This window comes from Falco rusticolus, chromosome 1 (assembly GCF_015220075.1).
Source record: "Falco rusticolus isolate bFalRus1 chromosome 1, bFalRus1.pri, whole genome shotgun sequence".
NCBI classification, from domain to species: domain Eukaryota; kingdom Metazoa; phylum Chordata; class Aves; order Falconiformes; family Falconidae; genus Falco; species Falco rusticolus.
The window spans coordinates 19821772-19841888 of record NC_051187.1 but is presented as its reverse complement, the minus strand read 5'-3'; the positions used below and the strand labels follow the sequence as shown (position 1 = coordinate 19841888).

The window sequence follows — 20117 nt, the reverse complement described above, 5'->3', positions numbered from 1 at the left end:
ACTTCCTGGCAACTGGGATGCAGGCAGGGTGGGACTGCTCCCTGTGCCCTCCCCAGCCTCCCTCACATCCACAGGGGTGGATCAGCCTCCTCACACCCGCTCCCATCGCTGCCCATGCTACTGCAACCCAGGGAGGTGACTCATGTGCTGGGAAATGGAAACCCCGCACCTTCCCGACAGCCGTTTCTGCCGTATGCGCAGCCAGTCCTCTGCCCACAGCAACCCACACGCCAGGGAAGGAGCCAACACCCTCGCTCTGTGCTGGGCACTTGGTAATAATTCAACAAACATTCTTGCTTGCCTATTAAGCTCCAGACCCTTTGCTTTTTTTTTTTTTTTCCTTTTTTTTTCCTTCTGAACCCAGGTCTTCTCAGTATCACAGTGTCGGCACTGAGCCCAACCTGCGCTGTGCCAGCACTCGGCACACGAGCGCTCGGAGACCACCAGGGCATTTGCGCTGACAACAGGATTTGCTTTGCCAACAATATTTTCAGTGATATTTTAGGGTCACCGGAGCAAAGTACCCTCAGGGAAATCCCTGAAGGGTGCCAGGCATCAGATGGCAGCCGCAGTGCCACCCGACCTGCAGGCATTTCATGAACAGTGCCACCTGCTCTGCGCAGCCTGCAGTCCCCAGCAGGAACAGGTTCACTTTCTCCAGAGATCTGAAAGCTGGGAGCAGCTGGCAGCTACCCACACAGGAGGCAGAAAACTCAGAGAATACTTATTTTTCACATGAGATAAAAAGCACTCCCTTTCTGTCACTCACACACATCCACAACTCAGCTATGGATGGAAGAGCAGAGTCCAGTGGTCTGAAAGCTGGGACTGCTTCCAGCCCTGCCACAGGGGCTTGCTGTACAGCCCAGACAAATCTCTTCCTCTTTACCACCCGCTCCTGCCTGCAGCACAGACATAGCTATTAATATACCTACCGGGGGGCCATGCAGAGGCATTTGCTCATAATTGTAAAGTACTTTGCAGCTCAAAGATAAACACGCTGTCGCTGGTTGGCATCTAGCAGGCGAGAGGGCAAGCCTGCCTCACCAGCAGGACTGACAGCTCCCCCAGGGCTTCCCCTGGGAGAGGAGGGTGCCTGCAAGGCTGGCCGGGCAGCAGGCACAGTGCACAGGAGCTGCTTCCCAGTCCTCCGGCTGATACTGGTTCACTCCATCAGCTGACCTTGGCCACTAACCACTAGTCTGACAAGTGGCCAACTGGCTCATGAGGGATAAATCTTCCAGCAGCAGCTCTCCAGGGCTCAGCCTGATCGCCCACATAGTGGCTTTAACTGAAATCCATCAGCTGAAGGCCTCCATCTTTGGGATCTGCATCCCAAACAATCCACATGCGAAACTGTTCCCTCCCACCCAAGGAGCACAGCCCCATCCCTGCTCCCAAACACGTGGCTCAGGCAGACCTGGGTACCTGCCGCTGTGTGCACTTCGGGGAGCCAGAGGGAAGAACACATTCCCTGGAAGTACCACGTCAAACTCATTGAAAGAGACTCTGGTTTGGTGGCATCTCTGCTGACCAATACGTTAAACTCGACAATGGAAGAGACCACATACAGCCTCCCGGGAGGACGGAGGAGGCAAGGGAGGAGGATGAGTAATACGAGATCTGCTTTGTTCTCCAGATGCCTCAGTGTGGGGCACAGCCTCCAACCTGGCCTTTCAGAGTCGCATCGGGTCACCCAGCCACCTGCACAGCCACAGCCGCAGGCAACACCACTCTCCCAACGGCCAAGGCCTCTGAGATGCTCCCAGCCCTTCTGATGCTGCCACAGGCACTGAGCAGTGCCCAGGCTAAATGCTGGGAAGGCAGAGTGACAAAGCAGTGCCTTCCTTCTGTGCTTGATGACTCAGGCTCCAGGGAGATGCGATGCCTCCTCACTCCTCAGACACCTCAGTCAGCTCCACCGAGGCCAAGCCAAGCAAGGTCCCTTTGCTGTCCCTACACACGCCAATACCCCCAGGCATCCAACCACCACTCCACTTCCCCATCTATCTTCAGTTGGTGAGTGTCTTGTCCTGTCCCATCCCCCCCGCCTTCTCCACATGAGCAACTCTGCCATACAAAGAGTGGCTGATCCCCAGCCTGCTTCCCCTGAAGCAGCACGTGGTACCTTTGGGCTGGGAGTTGTACACTGCAAACATGTTGATTGCCACAAGCTGGAGCATGCGGGTGCTTCCGATGGGAGGGGGGCTGTGCTGCAGCAGCACCTGGAACTCCCTCAGGACCTCCTCGGCCACCACAGGGAAAGTCTCCATCCTGCAGACAGAAAGAGAGTCTGTAGTGCACAGGCTATGCCCCGGGGTGCAGGGCAGTCAGTTGGCACAGCTCACTCCGTGTCATGTCTCCTGGGGAAGGGGGACCCCCTGGGGTGCTGTCTCCTGTCCAGGAGCCGTGGGGAATGAGGGTGCAGGTTGCGATGGAGGCAGCTGAAGCCTTCCTTAGCACAGGGTAGCGAGGGATTACTCTGTGACTGACAAGCAGCATTCCTTTGGCAGGAAAACACGGCCTTTATGAGTCATTTCTGACCAACCATTTTTTTCTACTGACTTCTACCAAGCTGGGAGGGATGCCAAGAGGCCAGCAGCTCACTTGGACCAGGAGCAGCCCATGGGACTCCCGAGAAGCCCAGGCTGCAGCAAACTGCACACACTGGTGCCACATGCGGATGTGGCAATTCCAGTGCATTGAATGTTGGCCAGAGCATGCTTCCTCCAGAACTGTGCCTGTCCCCGGGCTCCTCACTGCAGAATCAGATCCCATGGCACCAAGCCCTGTCCCCCAGGCTACACACTCCCCGGCACTGTGATTGAGCCCCTAAACTTCATCACTTAGAGCCCCACAGGACAAGGACTTGCAGACTAACGACTGGCCTTGTCTAGCTGCTGGAAATGTCAAAGCTGGAGCTGGTCCCTGCAGCACACAGCGCTGCTGTCGCTCATCAGGACACAGCAGCCAGCGGCTGCAGTGCCACGGCTGAGGATGGGGTGTGCTTTCAACACCACTCACAAGCGCCCACGGAAATCTGACACATTTATCCTACTCTTCATCTGGCATTGCTATGGGAATTAGTTGAGGTTACTTGTCAGGGCTGTTGGATCCTCAGCAACTTCCCAAATGAAGCGGGGTCAAAAACTGAACTGATTGCAAAGAAGAGCACAGTCGTTTCATAAAATGACTGAGACACAGTTGCCTACAACAGCCCTCCCAGAGTCCTCACCTGGTATCCTGTGAAGACAACTTTACAATCAAGAAGCTGCCAAAAACCTTGGAAACTACTGCGGGGGCTGGGGGGGGGGGGGGGCAGGTCCTCCTGTCCTGCTGCCTTTTCTGCTGAGCTTACTGTGTTATTTCTTGCTCCTACACTAGAACAAGCCACAGGTAGACCCAGCAAGAATTACAGCTATCTCACAGCAACTGTCCGCTCCAGTTATCAGTGACATTGTACCAGTGTGCCCACATGGGAGCAAGGGAGCCAGAATCCGCAGTGGGTGAAGCATCTGGAGCCAGGGCAGGCACCCTCAGGAGCCTCCATGGCAATTTCCTCTGTCTTCCCCGAGAGATTCAGATCTGGTGATATCAGCACATTACAGGCTGGATTAGCAAGCCACTTCTGGTAACCCACATGGGCAATTCTGCTGGGCTTCCCCAACAGACTTTCAGGACAGTAAAAGGCTCTATTTTTAAAGACAGTAATGGCTTTCTTCTTAACCATGTTTCACGGAAGCCTTTCAACTGGTTCTGCCTAGCAGCAATGGTACCCTCTCCGTGGGCACCGCTTGCTGGAGCGGATCAAAGTCTCTGTTACCTTCCCACAAACCATGGGCTGTAACAAATAGGCCCCTTGTACTTTGTAGCTGTGCAGAACAGAGCAGGTCTGCCTGTACAAAAGCACTGCTTTCCTTGGAAGAAGCAATTTCCCTGAATTTGGGGTGCAGACAGGGAATTAAAGCAAACTGATTGCTTGTAAAGACTTCCTAATTTTGAGAAATCTCAGACTATGTCCAGCGTATCCAGCAACATCCTCTCTGAGCAGACAGGACACTGGGGATGGAGAAGCCCTTTGCAGGACGGGTTATTAGCAAGGAGATGAAGATTATTGCCATGGAATAACAATAAGAAGGAGCGAGGGCTTCCTCAGCCTTGTCAGCTGTGCTTTGATACCACAGCACATCTGGAACGGCACGCAGGAACCCCACTGAGCTCAGAACCAGCAGGTCAGGAGCAGAGCGGAAGCTTTTAATAAATTGCTTACCTGTGGTTTTAGGAGCAAAAGAGTCCAATTAGGGCAACATCATCCTTTCCGTACTTTTAACAGATAAATCACTGAAGATCCTGCCCAAAGAGGACTCAGCCACCCCTTACCTTTTACCTATTTTAAATGTGGAAGCTGTTTAACAGGGCTGGATGATTTTCTCTTCCTGTGTCACGGTATTACTTTCTAGTTCCCTTCCAAGTACTTCAGGGAATATTCTACCATTAAACATACTTGGTTTTCTAAATGACTGTCCTGGGAAGCAACCACCTCAAACGCTGCATCTTAATTTCACAAAACTCTCAGGAGCCAAATATGCGAGCAACCTCTGCAACATCCCCATTAATCCCCGCAATGGCATGTATTCAACCAGGGCTCGGCCGTGAGCTTGGCCCCACAGAGCTGGAGACCAGCAGCTCCCCAGATGCTCTGCCCTCCGGCACAGACATATTGCAGTTACCAAACTTTTCATGGCTTCTCGCAGCTCTCCTCCTCTTTTCCTGCAGGCAGAAGAATATCCAGCTCTGCCTCCTCACTGCAGGCCAGCCTGCTGCCCGCGAGCAGATAATCAGTGCCTTGTGACTCAGGGAGAGATCAACAGCCCTGGCAGTGAGCACATTGCTCTCCCCCTCGCCTTCAGACACATCTCCAACAAATCGGCCAGCCAGCTCCTACTTCCCATTGCTTTACGAAGGGTCAAGCACATGCCACTCCTGACTGGTCATCCCAGAAAGCATGCTGGGTGGAGCAAGCACCAAGGTTTCAGGCTGCAAGGCAAGATCAGAGCTGTGTCCTGTGCTGCTGTGCCTCCCTGCTCCAGGAGGGAAAGGGGGCAGGCCCAGAGACAGGGAACTGCACATCTGAGTGAAAAAAAACCAACAGCAGGGACAAGCCACTTTGCATCCACGCTACCTTTACTTAAGTGGCTTGGAAAAGGTCTCTCAGTCTTGTAACTTGCAGCCAACAGTTCCACAAGAGACTGAAGGAGCCAACAGAGCTCACAAGACAACGTCTGCTTATGAGGCACTGGCAGGCTCAAGCAGAGACCACCGCTGCCAGAGACTGTGGGGACCCGCACGAGGCTTCTTTGCAACAGCTGCCCCATCACCCAGCAGCAAGGGCCAGTCTGGACCCGGAGCAGGGACAGCTCTATGGGAAGCCCACCGGCTGCAAGGCTGAGCTCTGCTCTCTGGGTCATAAGGATGTCCCCAAGGTTGGGATCTCAGCCCAGGCCAAATCAGTCTTGCTTTGCTTCAGGGGTAGCTGTTCAACTCCTCCAAACCAGTTTCTGACAGACACTGCCAAAGGCACTTTGTATAAACCAGTTCCCACAGCCAGGGCAGCTCTCAGCTATGAGGCTTTCACTGAAATGGCAGCAAGGAGATGAAGGGCAAGGCTTGTCTTGACACGCTCTGGACAGCAGCTTGCAGCCACCACACGGTTCTGCCTTGATGGCTTTGTGCTCCTCACAGGCAGCAGTCACTGAGAGCCCCCCAGAATCACCTCTCTGCTGGCTAAGAGCTAGGGAGAATGGAAGGGGTGGGGTAGGGTGTAAGCCCACAGATTAAAGGGGAGGGAGCAAGGAGATGGGAGAGAGAGAGAGAGAGAGAGAAAACAGCCTTCTAGTCCCTCCTGTGTGTGTATCAGCCATCCCACCTCAGCCTTTGCCAGAGGGTCCCGGTGCAGCACTGAGCCTTAAGGTGCGGGAAGAAAAAGACCAAACAATAACGAGTGTGGATCGGAGGGCGGGTAAGGAGAATAAGAACCAGGAGGCTAGGCCTGCAAGAATTCACACCCTGTGCCCTCAGCTCCAAACACAGCTTAGTTGCTAACAATATTAAATTCCAAAAAGACTTGTAATGTAGGAAAATAAAATAAACATCCTGCACACTTACCCAATCCTGGTAAACAGCTTCCCATGGGCATGGAGAAAACTGAGGATGAACCTTTTGTTCAGCTGCATGGGAAAAAAAAAAAAAAAAGAGAGAGAGAGGAGAAAACAATTAAACTCTCTCCGATTTCCTGTGAATTAAGAATGTCCCTAGTGACAGAAGAACCTGGCCTGGATGCTGGGGGTGGCACTGGAGATGGGAACCAAATGGACATGCCCAAATTCTTACAAACATCATGCACACAGGCACAGGCAAGTGCCAAACAGCTGGAGCAGGAGCAGGGAGAGGCGGTGGAGACACAGCACCCTCTGCCGGGTCCCTCGCAGGGCTGCCTGCCCGCCGGGCACCACCCCCGGGCAGCTCTGGCCGAAGGCTGCCTCCTCCTCCTCCTCCTCCGCACCCGGTAAGTAAGCTCGAAGCACAGCCTAAGGGATTATGCAAAAGGAGTCCCCAAAGGCCGCCCTTCCCACCAACGGGGAAAAAAACCCCAACAAAACGGCAGAAGCAACTTGTTCCGTGCTCCACGACTGTGGCGCAGGCGAAAAAGCATCTGGTCAACGCAGAGAGGAGCGGGATGTCCTCCCGGGTGCTTTTCTGCGCTGGCGAGTTCAGCAACAAAGCTAGAAGCACTTGCTCTAGGAAAGAAGCAAGGGGGCATCGGGGTGATGCTGCACCCCTTCCTTCACATCCAGCCTTAAGCAATTAAGAGAGAGGGGGCAGGTGTTCAGATGTTTCACAAAAGCCTCTGCAAGCTTGCAGCAGCAGCGCTACTCTTGAACTATTACAGCAACACGGAGTTAAGGAGATACAGGGGGAGCTGGCTGTAGCATACAGCACAAACGCAGCCTCCTGCCCTGCTTAGCTCCACTAACACCAAAATGTGATTTGAATAATTACTTACTACTGCTCTAAGCTGCCTCCCTAGCTCAGCCAAGCTCTGGGCTTTCCCGGTCCTTATCTAAAGGGCTTTGAAGAAGGCTATGGGTGGGTAAGCTCACTGCCTGGCCTTAAAGGTGGCTGTGTCACACCAGGAGTGGACTGGCCTCCCTCTTACCATCTCCACAAGAGGCTTTCCTCCCGCACCCGCGTGCCTGCACAGCCTCAGCATGCTGAGAAAAGCCAGGCTCCAAGCACCGCGCAGGGAGATGCTGACCAGGAGCGACCCAGAGCTCTGCTCCCATTCCTGCAAGATTTTTGTATCTTGAACTCCTCTGCAAAGGTCAGCGACGCCACTTCCATTTACAGCGGGAACAGAGGCACAGGGAAGGGACGAGGTTACTAGGAAGGGCTGTGGCACTGCCCGGCCAAGAGCCAGGCGCACATCAGAGGGTGCAAGATGGGCATCAGCCGATGCCTCCTGGCAGCACCAAGCTCCCTACCAGGCCTGCCGGGAGGGGACGGTTATCACTGGCAGTCCCAGCTCTGGCACTGCCTCCCACCCCGTTGCCAAACCCCTCAGCTCACGCCATGACTTATGCCAGCTGCTCCATGAGGTGCGATTGCTCGGTTAGGTGTAATTAACCCGGGCTGCATTCCCAGAGGACCCATGCAGGAGAATGATGCCCTGCTGCAGAGTCGCTCCTGGGCCATGTGCGAGTTTAAACATAAAACCTGTCTCATAAAACAAGCCAGACCAATTAAACTGGCCCCCGCAGCAAGGGGTTCTTGCTTACTCACTATTTTACTGCTGCCCTAAGAGCCCTTTCCACTGGAACTCAACTTTATTTGCCACCATTTTATTAACTCTGCAGATGAAACCCAGAAGAGACTGGAGAATACTGGGACAGCACTGCAAAACCCTTATTCACTCAGCCAGTGAAGTCTCTGGATGTAGCTGCTTCTCCACCATCCTCCGTAGGACACCAAGGCAGCTCAGACCTTGAAACCCTTAACATGTACTTTTTTTTTTTTTTTTTTCCCCTTCCCTCAGGCAACAGCTTGTGGAGGTTGAAAGCTGGTTTGTGACCATCTCTCTGGCTCCAGCTGCAACCACACACCCTGACAGAGACACAGCCTAACAAGTCTGAGCCCCTAGGTGCAAGAGCCTTGGTGAGGCAGCGGCCAGTGCCAAATGCTGCTGCTCCCTGCAAGAGCTGGAGGAGAGGGTCCATGCTCTGTGCTCTTTGCTGGGGGATACGGGAAAGAGCAGGAGTTCGTGGCCTGAGCCATCTCTACTGGAAAGCCTGTCACAACACTGAGCAGCAGGCTGCACATGAAGGAAAGAAGAAATTGGGGCAGTTTTTCTCCAATGCCCACATTCACCCACAGCCCCCGGAGCACTCACCCCGCAATCCCCGCACCACTTTACTGGCAGCAGGGGAGTACCAAAAGTCCCCACCTCGAATGGAAAGTGACGCCTGCGCCCAGCGGGGACGTGCCCAGAGTGTTCCCACAATGACACCCGGCTCTGGGAGGGCTTGCCAGGACATCAGCTTCGCCCCCATCTTCTCAGAGCAAGTTTCACACTCAGCCTTTTCATTCTCAGTCCCAAGGACTACCCAGTCACACTCCACAGGAACCAGTGCTGAATTGGGACATGGAGATATGTGCATATATGTATATATAGAGTTATAATTATTTTTTTTAAAGGAAGCAGGATACCTGCCTCTAGGAAAGAAGCATGTTTTGTACCTCTTGCCAACTTAAGCATGAACTCAGCAAGCCCAGGCAGAGGCCTGTGTGCCCCAGCACTGTGGCATCTCAAGCAGGCACCTCTCACACTTCTTTCATCACTTTTTCTCTCACAGCCTCAAGGTTTTGATGAGCTCATCACTTAACTTTGGACCTTTCATCTCCGAGTTCACACTAAGGCCATGGGCTGCTTTGACTGGGCTTTTCTCTGAATGACTCTTTCTCTAGTGACTCACCTGTCCCTCAGTCTCCGGGAGCCCTCCCCTGCTCCTCCCATCAAACGCTACTTCTTACAGCAAGAGGAAAACAGTGAATTCCACCAAGCGGCCCAGCTTCGGGGCAGGGAGGAGGAAGTCCCATCACCCGCTGTTCAGCATTCGCATGGCAGAGGAACACTTCCCCAAAGCCCTGCTAGCGTGCTTGCTACCCTGATGGTGCTAGCATGAGACCTGCAACAGCTTCTTGCCTTCATCTCACTCACTGTGCAGTCGAAAGGTGGCCCCTGCCAAAGGTTTCCTGAAAACAGTCCTTGTGCTGATGCCAGGGGAAGACAGGACTCCCTGTGCACTTACATTGCTGCCCTTAACGGGCACCTTTGCTCCTTGGGACAGGGAATGAAATCTGGCTGGTCCCAATCGGTCGTTTGGGAAGAGTGAGTCCACCAAGTAAGGCTTATACAACGATGAAACTATCAAAAAATGGATTTTGGCTCTTCCAGTTGAAAAACGGGCATCACAGATATGGAAGTTATGAGCATATAGTGAAGGCATTAGTTATAAAAACAAACCAGCTGTCAAGAAGAAGAAGGGGTCCCTGCACACAGTAGTGCCTGAAGCTGAAAACAGCTGTTTCGGCTGTCATGAGTCAGCATGTGCAGACAGACTAAATCCACCTGGGAAGAGGCAACCTCACCAGAGGAAGCAGCCCACTGCTGCTTGGGGAGCATTCACACACCGCACAGCCAACCAAACTGGATTTGTTACCATGGAAGAAATCAACAGTGACTAACAACTTCTCGCAGAGCAGCTAAGTGCAGAGATAGCAACGGTCCTGGAACAGCCAGCTCAAATCACTGAGAGGCCACGAGGAATACGTCCTGACAACACACAGAACAGAGGCGATCAGACAGCTTCAGGAAAGGTTTGTCATGTCTCGAGCCAGAAAAGAAGAAAGCAAGACCCAACCTCAAGAGATTGTGCACCGATCAAAAAGGGTTGAAAACAGTGTTTCCCACCCCAGCACAGAAACACTGGAAATGCCACCAGGATGCACAGGAAAAGGAGTGCCAGCATCAAGGCTGGGAAGCAGAGCTGCTGCGCTTGAACCCAGCACAGACCCATTTGGCTCATGGCAAGGAGTGCACAGAGCTTTGGCACCTGAGCATCAGTCCCAGCTGTGAAGGAGGCACCAAATAAGGGAAGGATTCTGGAGCAGCGACTCCTGGGGAAAAAGCGTTTCAAGTTAAAAATTGTTACTTCAGGTTTGGAAGTAAATTTCAGGATCTGGTCTTTATCAAGCGAGGCAAACTTTCTTCAACATCAGCAAAGCATCTGTGGAGCAGAAAGCTGTGTCAGAGTCAAAATAGGCTGCAAAAGACAAGTCCATTAATCAAGAGACCAGATGCAAAACTGCCTGTAACAAATGCACTGTTTTCCACTGGAGTGGAAGGGACTGGAGCACAGTGGGATGTTCTCCTGAGTCTAGGGGTCTCCTCAGTGACAAGGAGCTGGAATACAGACCACAGAGCCACAGAGCTCTGCTCCAAAACACGTACCACACTCATCCCAAATATTTTCAGGGTTTCTTGGGTAGCCAGGCTTTTCCAGGCACAGCTTTCTTGCTGAGAACTGCATGAAATAACAACCAGGCACCCAAACCATGCCATATTCTCACTCCCAACCCAACGGCTTGATATATAACACATTAACTATTAAGATTATTCCTCTCTTCCGCAGGCAGCTCCTTCAGAGCTTTACACCACCGGAAAGCAGCAGTGAGCCCGCTACCTCCCTTGGAGATGGCCTTACAATGACATCAGCCTGAGCTTTTATCCTGTGCCGTTCCCAAGTTGCAAGGCACAGCTGTGGCTGGTGTTTTCTATAGCAGTATCTCACTGGAATAATACCAAGCACTGATACAGAGCTTCTTGAAAAGCCCACGATGCAGCGGGCTCGACTGGCAAGATACCAGGAGGAGGTTTTTACTGTTACAGGTGCAATTGCAACAAAGCGCTGGTGAAAAGTGTTTTTTGTGCAAATGGCTACCTACACAAAGGAGACAAAAGGGCTATTAAGATTGTCTAGCATTTTTGCAGTGTTTACAAGGTACCCACAGGGCTGTGGGCAAATTCCAGCTGGGCTAATTACCATAATCATTCCTCTTCATATACCACCTGCAACCACAAATGGATACAGAGCTTGCCTTGACTACTTCTTGCCACGTGTTCCAGTGCAGGTTTCTGTTTAGCAGTTGCAATGTCCTGCCCTGAAATGGATTAATTTCTGTAGCATTAGAAGCAATTCCAGCGAGAATCCTGATACTTAATATCAGACACTGCACAAATGTAAAATCTAATTTGCTTTGGCATGGAAGAAAGAAGGAACCCTGATGTATCGTGGCCTTGAGGCATACAAAATTAATTTACAGGTAAAGAGATCTTGAGACACTCCTGCAGCTTCCTCATCTTTTGCAGTACAGCAGCTCCAGCTCCAGGACATACCTCATGGCTGTTAAGAGTTACAAGTCAGCAACCCAGCAAGAGAAAAAGAGGCATTTAGGAAGGTCCTCAGCAAAACCAATGAGCTTTCCACTTCTCCCTTATCCCTGCAGGGAGCAGGTGAGTCGGGAAACATAAGCAAGAAAATTGTCCACTTCAGTAATGTGAAGATCAAGCTGTGGTAACACTGGCTCCAAAACAAATATCTGACCTATAAATAAATTCAACATTATTTAACAATTAATTTACTAGCAGAACTTTTGATTTAAGGAAAAACAGGTTGAATAGAGTATTTATACACATTATTTCCTTTTCAACCAAACTGGTATCTACATTTGGTTTCTATGAATTAGTAACATGCAACATTCCTGAAAAAAAAAGTATCACTATTGAACAGATTAAAAACTGATTAAGTAGCTTTTTAAAAAGCAATGGTCTTTGGGGACCCGTGCTGAACTGGATGGAAGGAGGTTGGTTGAGATTCACTAGCAATGTTTTTCATCAACAAACTGAAAGCAATTTCTGCTGTCAAACTGCCTGCGACACAAAGGCAAATGGAGCAGTAAGTAGCGATGGCTACAGCGCATTCACGCAAGGTTATTATAATCGCTTCAAAATCTGGGGTTTTCCAGCATCAAATGTCATGTTATGCATCTGGGATCATGTAAAATTAAGTCTCCAGGAGACCGTGCCCGAGGCAGCTTCTCCAGAAAGGCTCTAGGGACTACAGTGGCCAATTTCCCAACACAACATCCGGCAAAAAGGGTTAATGCATCCCTTATACAAGCAGGGAGCGGGCACTGGACAGCACGTTTACATCTATATACGGCACTGGCAAGGCTGACACTGAAATACTGCACCCAGTTCTAGTGCCCTTATTTTTAAAAAGAACGCTGAAATATTGGAAAGGGTCCAAAAAACAGCCATAAAAGTGATTCAAAGGCTAGAAATTATGTCTTGCAGTGAAAAAACTTAAATGGCTCAATCTGTTTAGTGTATCAAAAAAGACTGGGAGGCGATTTGATTGCAGGGTGCAAAGTGCCTCCACGGTACTTAAGGGCTCTTTACACTCGCGCGATAGTAAAGCACAGGAACAAACTGGAAACATTCACTCTGGAAATAAGGTATAAGTGTTTCAGAACCAGTGCAATTATCACTGGAATGAACTCCCCAGGAAAAGGGTGGATTCTGAAGACTGGATGTCTTTCTGGAAGTTTTGCTTTAGCCAAACACAAGTTATTTGGCTTCATATAGGAGTAGCAGGGTGAAATTTAAGGATCTGTGATATACAGGAGATCAGACTAGATGATCTAATGGTCCCTGCTGGCCATAAACTCTACGAATCTATGCAAACACGCCAGAGAGTCCTCAGCTGAGATATCAAGTTAACTTTCAACACAAAACTTTTCACAAATTGGCTCTGGTGCTGCAGGTCGTTTAGGATACAAGCTCAGCTCTTTGAGGCTGCATCTGGTTAAGCACTGAAAGCGAGCTGACCCAGGCAGAGCCTTTTCTTTGTCCAGCAGGTAAGGGGGAGGCCACATGCTGTGCACTGAACCAGCCCCAAGTGTTTGTCAGGAGTAAAGAGCATCCCCTTCCTGTGACAGAAAATCGACACTGAGAAACGTGTGATGAGTTCTGGTCATAAAAGATCTCCTGATCATGAAGCTCAGGTGTTGTCAGCCTCCTTTACTACTCCAGAGTAGATTATTTGTGGAGCTAAAGCACAAAGGAGGGAGACAATAGCAGAAATTAAGAAGGGTAAAGACTGAAGAGATCCAACCCTGAAAGGCTTAGGATGGAGTTAGGCCAACAGAGAAGACATTTGGACAACAGGCTGAGCAAAGAGCGTGCCTTCCAGAAGAATGACAGCATTATCACATGCGATCTTCACACTCCTGCTCTTCCGGCCACGCTCACCGGCAGGGATAACGGAGCTGCTCACAGCCAGCCTGTGCCCCAGCCTCCCACAGCCTGGAGGTAGTTGTCCTCCCTGCTGCATTCCCAGAGTACTTCTGAAACCTTTGCTTCTACCTGAGGAGTGTAACACACGGCACGAAGGCATCTCCCTCTCCACGTTGAATTATACAGCAATGAAATCTGCTGGGGAGGAAAAGTAGAGCCAAGGACAGAGGAAATGACATGGATTCCAGCAGGTTCCACTCCCTGATCCTCCGGAAGGAAGTTTCTTTCCTAATACCCACCTCCACAGTGGATACGAAGCCTGTCTGGAAATGGCTCATTCAACACTGAAGAGGAACAAACATTCTCTGTGGCAGAATTAAGAGGTTTGGCTGTGAAATATGAGGTGCCCATCCCAAAAAACGTGTACAACAGACAGCAGAAAAACCTGGCCTGGGCCAACTTCGTACAAAGATCAAGGTTAGACTAACAAAAAAAAAAAAAAAAGCTCAAGAGAAATCACTATCTACAGCCTTCACCCTGCTCTGGGAAATTTCCCAACCCTGCTATTAGGCGTTTCACTTCTTTTACCAATACTGCCAATTCTGGCAGCATTCTCATCTGAAGTGCAAACTCTCCCTCCCAACACCACTCTGCAGCCCTGGATCATCAAATCCATGGCCACGAGAAAGGACTAATGTGCGGCAGCAGGAGGGGTTTTGGTTACACACAAATCCCTGGCTGATCAGCACCAGCAGGAGAGGAAATGAGGAAAGAGTGACTGACAGGGAAAGGCAGTTTCTGGATGATTGTACTTGGTTTTAGAGTATGAGAAGCTTGTTGGAACTTGAAGCCTCACTCCCCTCACCACAGTGCCTCTCTGAACACTGGGATATCACACAGGCATAACACATTGATGTCCTTGTAGTGATCCCACCTCTGATCCACCACGATACTTCTACACACATTAGCACCAGATGCCTGTTACCGGAAGGAGAACATGTCGGTGTCTCTCCCATTCAAGTAACATTAGTCCCTGCCTTGTTCTTCACAGTTAAGTCAAACCACCAACGTGGTCTAAGAAGAAAAAAGAAAAAGAAAGAAAAAAAAACCCCAAAAAACCAAGATCAATACCAGCTTCTGGAAACTCCTACTGATAGCTTAGCCTTCACCTTCTGGGTGAAGAGACAAAAGGTCAAGCTGCATTGGAAGGCAACATGTGGGTTCTACACAACCTGTGCGCACAGGCTAAACCAGTAACCAGGTCCTGTGAGCTCTGCCGAGCTCCAGGAGCTTTATCACAGCAGCACTGAGCATCCACAGAAGATCACAAGCGCAGGCAAGGTGCAACAGCATTTCTGGTTGGATCACTAAAATAAAATAATAATGCAGGAACTGGAGCCAAGAAGGTTTTTACCAGCATTCTAAAGTATAAAACAGAGCTTATAAAAAAAGATAAGTGCAAATAGGGAGGGTGCACAACTGGCAGCAAAAAAAGCCAGTGCTAAGCTGCATGGCTGAATGTCACGTCTCAAACCCAGAGAGGCTAGGAGTGTGGTTTCAGTGTTTAACCAGTTTCAACTGCAGCCTGGCACTCTCTTACTTCCTCTGCAGAGAAGTCTTCTCACTGCTAGGGGAAAGAAACCAACCTTAACCACGCAAAACAAAACGGCTAAAGTAAAAATAAAGCCCCAAGGTGGTTTGGTGACCGAGGTTATATTAGGAGACAGAGGGGTCGGAGGCTGGGGAAAGCACTCAGAAATACTCATGCTACCAACCAAGAAAGAGATTAGAGAAAAGAGGTAGGGCAGAGAATTAATGCAAGTCCAGCAGCAAAGAGGCGGAGGAGCCTCTTTCACACGCCACCAGCTCCCCCATGCTCAAAACAATTTGTAAACTGTTTCCTAAACACAAAGGAAAAAAACCCCAGACTTAGTCCTGACCTCCACAAATGAGTAACCAAACCCAACAGCTTCCTGCAAACTTGCAGAGGCGAAGAAAAGAGGCTACCTGGGCAGGAGAGAGGGAACTCCAGGTGTCTCCCTCCCAAGTCCCGCTTTGGGCACAAAAATTAAGGATGCGACATCTCTTGCTGCTTTTTCAGGTGGGTGGTGGATAAGGGACAGAAATAAGGGCAGCCTTTACCTGCCTGCTAACGCCTAGCATTCCCACCCCAGAGCTTCTCTGCTCATTTTTGTTCCGCAGGGGAGGCTCAGCAGAGGCTCACAGCACAGCAGAGGTTGGACCAAACGCAGCAACAAGCAGCAGGCTGGAGGGGAACCACTGCCTTTCCTTAACAGCAAGGGCAGACCATAATGCAACAGTCCACAGACGGGACTGCACCAGATACTAGAGAGCACCTAACTGCAGAAGGGACAAACCTCCTGACTTAACACAAGCCACCTTCCTGTGACAAGGTACCGATGGCAGCCTGAGCCAAGGCCTTGCTGTAAGACCTTGTGTATATCCCACTACTGGCTTGTATGCTGAATAAAACCAAGGGGACACTCCCTTCTCTGTCCCGAAAGGGCGTCCCCTCCTTTTGGGGACACACCTATGCCACCACTCTGGTGCAGCTCTGATGTTTAACTGGTGTGAGAAATGGCTTCAGCAGACAGCCCACTGGGCATCTCCAGGCACTGCTGGCATAGTGGCTTCCATTCCCTCCACCCTGCACAGGCATAAAGTGTGGGTGAAAAATGCCTGAAATTATGCCAGAGTCTGCACAGGCTTCCAGGGCGTCGCGTACAGCCTGCAGGGTTACTCTTCTGGGGAGTCATATCCCAGCAGCAGGGGGAAGGCAGTCATCACTGTGCTTTCACACTGCCCCTCTAAACCACAGGCCCAGCCCCAGCTGCCCAGACATATATTTTTTTTGGAAGCCTTTGATCTGGAAAATAAAAAACAGACCACTCTGAGCACTGTGCCCACCTGAAGCCATGGAGATAACAGGTGAGGGAGCCCTGTGCTTCAGCCAGCAGGGATTATTCATGACAGCCTGCATGGCAGAGAAAAGACCAATCTTTCGCTGTCCTGAGAAAAACTACCCAGCCAGGCTGGAAAGTGTAGAGAAATGATCCCACCAGCCTGGTAGCAAACTCAGGGGCAGACACCCCAGAAACAAGCTCCCCAAACAGCCTCTTACTCATGCATCTGCATGGAAGAAAAAACATCATTACAGCAATATATCATTTCCACTTTTTCCTATCACTTATTTCTAGCCATGTGTAACAGGAAAGAGTTACAAGGTTAAAAAAAGAGCAGAGATTGAAGGGAGCCGCTCTCAGTAAACAGGGATGTGTCTGTGGTGTATTTGCATAAGCAAAGCTGTGCCATGCTCACAGACACCAGCTACACACCACAGCAGCCTTTTAACAAACCAGACACTCCTAGGCACCAGCGGTAGTGAAATCAAGGCAATCCCAACTCTGAACACAGGTCGCTCCCACTCCCATGTGTGACTGCTCCAAGCAAAGGTCAGGCTGATGGAGCAAAATGGCCAAGAAACCCCCACCAGAACTGCTACCAGACTAACACGAGGTTTTATCCCACTGCTCCCTAGAAGCACCCCTCTCCGGATGCAGAGCCCAAGAGACAGCTCCCCCAGCCGAGAAACTGTACCAATGGAAACCAGCCAGGAGAAGGAGCCAGCCCAGTCACCCGAGTGGCTGCTGCCCAAGAGGAACAAGCGCACAAAGCAGAAACAACAAATACCACCAAGGAAAAACAGATGTGAAACATGCAGGAGCTGACTAGGACAGCGACCTTTTTCACTAAGGACACATGGCCTCTATTGAGGCGGTGACTTGGGCAGCCTGGAGCACTGGGAAGTCCTCATGCACAGGCATTCCCAAAAGTGCCTTCTCCACCCCTGGACTGCAACTGGGCTGCAGAAGTGTAAGTGGATGCAGCATCATGGTGTACAGGTGAGGCAGGCAAAGTCAGAAATAAAACTAAGCAGGCAAGAAGAACTGAGAAAGACATAAGATAAGAATCCTTAGAGATGTCTCATCTCTGAAAGAAACAAATTACAGTAAATTTTTGAAAACAGCCCCAACCAGGCATTGTTGGATAAGTTCCCAGTTAGCTGAATCCTGGCCCAGAGGGGAAAAAAGCAGGACAGCTCTCACAACCTCCAGTGCTTTGAGAAGACAGTGCCCTCCGCCAGCTGCAGAGGACCACTTCCCTGCATGCTTGGCACTCATGATTTTCTAGGACTCAGGAGATGGAAAGAGACGAAGGGGTCCAAAACAGACCAGCACTACTTATCTGAAAGAAAACACAAATAATCACACAAAGATAAGCAGCGCTTACAACTCTGACATCGTCATTCTGTCTCCTGGTACTTGCACCCATTACCAGCACAGAGCAACACCTGTACATGTAATAAGCTTTCAAGACAAGTAATGTAGGTAACAAAGAAGAAACACAAAATAAACCCTCTCTCTATATTCAGCCTATTGAGAGAACTTTAACCTCTCTTTTTTTTTTTTTGGTAGACCTCCTGGTGGTATTTACTGCTTACTTGTGGAAATCCTGATGCACTGTCCACATTCCCTGCCACTAAGAATAGAGCCTGTATAAAGAAACAGAGGTTAAAACCTGCTCTAAACTTCAGAGCTCACAATTCCACCACAATTTCTCTGCTACTGCAAAGGGGTGGCTGCTCCACGGGCACCCAGCACCAGGCAAATGCAACACCTCTGTCCCTTATCAGCAGGCCAAGGGGTGGAAACAGGAATGTTCCTGCAGCCAACACGCAGGCCTGAGACAGCGGATCTTGACTCTGACCTTAGATTTTCCTAAGAGCTTTTTGGGTGGCCCTACCAAACTTTTGATGGCTCTACAAGACTGACCTCTCACAAAGAGGCAAGGAGCCTTAATTCTTTAATGAGGCTAAAGTATTCAGACATCTGGAGAGAAGTATTATTCAATTACTGTCTTGCCAAGGGAAAACCTCTCTTCCCTAATCTTAGCTATGGCTATGGAGTAATCTTTTATTAGTGCATGCATGCTGTGTGGTAACACAAGGAAGTATCTACTGCAGAGCACAGGCAGTAGGCAATAGCAACTGTGGGAACCTTAACTCAGCATTTCCTGAGAGGAGTGATTAAAATCTCAAACTCAGTGTAATAATAACACTTTCTCAAGAGACTGACAGCACACTTGCCCTGTTTACCTTACCAATTCACAGCCTGCACTGTAAGCTGTATATGGTACTAGCAGATTTAAGATCAATACAGACCCATAGCAAACGAAATCAACGGCAGAGAAGAAATTGCAGAGACTCAGCTCTTCAGCTCACTTTGCCCTGTCCAGCTGTTTTTTAAAAAGAAACACAACAGCTCATTGGTTCAATCTCCATTTTTGCATTTCTTATTGGAATCCCCCACAAAGCGACCTGACATTGTCAGGTAAGCAGGGCACTGGGCCAACCTGGACTCTCCTGCCACCGCACACCTAGAAACATGCAACGTACAAGAGACCACAGAGAACAGCCATTCACAGAATGAAACCCCAAAAGGCTGCAAACATAATGGACAAAACCCTAAGCACAAAACAGCCAGTCTGCAACTCAAAACACTTCTTCAGCTCGGTGTGAAACTGTCCCACACCATGCATGCCAGCAGTGCCAAATCCAGTTACTGAGGAAGGGGCCAAAGATACATGTCCCTTGGTGTGGGCAGACATTCTTCCAGTTCTGCATCCTCCGAGAAAAGATGATGTAGCAAACTGTGAGCTATACCAAGCCTCTACCTAAACACAGCACAAGGCAAATTGCCTGCTCTGCACGCCACCTTCCCTTGTCACAGCAATGGCTGCAGCGTGAGCTGGCCTTCTGCAGACATGCCATCACACTTCACTAACTCCATTCAGTTGGCTTCTAACCCTAAAATAAAGTAATGATGTTTCTGTTTTCATACAGGGCTGCATAAGATAAAATAAAGTCAGCACTGAGAAGAGACATGCAAGCATACGCAGAGCAGACTCTCTGCTCGCTGACGGGGACGGCGCGCACATCAGCAGATCCTGGGAGAGTAATCATTCACATCTCCCTGCCAAGCGTGCCACGTAACAGGACTGGCACCTAACCGCCTGCACAATGAAGAAAGTGACCACTGAGGACAGAAAAGATCTCAAATCAATTTCTTGTCACCTGTAAAACAGCCAGCATCTCCACAGTAAAAATACCTTTGACTTGGGCTGGGTTTGAAGCAACAGCCTCCGTTTTAAGGGTGCAGCGAACCTCTCCCCCACATTTCTGCCCAGCACACATCCAGAGCTGGTAGGGTCTATACTTGCAGTGTTGTATCTGCTTCTGGAAGCTGAACACTTTGCCATTCTGCCCTGCAAAATTCCCTTCTCTAACTCAGAAACAGTTGCCATAAAGACTGATGTCTGAGGAGCTACCTGTAGAGCACAGCTGTCAGTACAGATGAGAAAACAGGGCTTGCCTCAGCCTTTTCAAGGGCAAAAGCTGGCAAGGAAGGGACCAAGGAGGCAATGACACATTTACACTCATTTCCCCAAAATGACACGTAAGCACTGGCAGACATCCCCTGGGAGAAGAGCTGTTCCCTCCCGCCCGGCTGCGGGACGTGGGGCAGAGGTGCTGCCAGAGAACTGCTCCCTGTCCCTGGCGCAGGCAGGGCCCTTCCAAGGCCAAACAGTGCCGCACAGTGGCAACAGGCAGCCGGCTCCTCTC

The 20117-nt window shown here is 50.2% G+C and overlaps 1 protein-coding gene across 3 annotated transcripts in view; it reads right to left on the bottom strand.

Annotated features, from left to right (window-relative positions):
- Nucleotides 1-20117, bottom strand: part of SMG6 (SMG6 nonsense mediated mRNA decay factor) — a 118466-nt gene that overhangs the window by 83369 nt on the left and 14980 nt on the right. For all 3 annotated transcript variants that reach the window (XM_037374107.1, XM_037374092.1, XM_037374098.1), the window contains exons 9-10: nt 6166-6227; nt 2129-2274 (exon numbers count right to left, since the gene is read on the bottom strand). In XM_037374107.1, coding sequence (XP_037230004.1) covers nt 2129-2274; nt 6166-6227 — 208 coding nt within the window. The remainder of the gene's footprint in view (nt 1-2128; nt 2275-6165; nt 6228-20117) is intronic.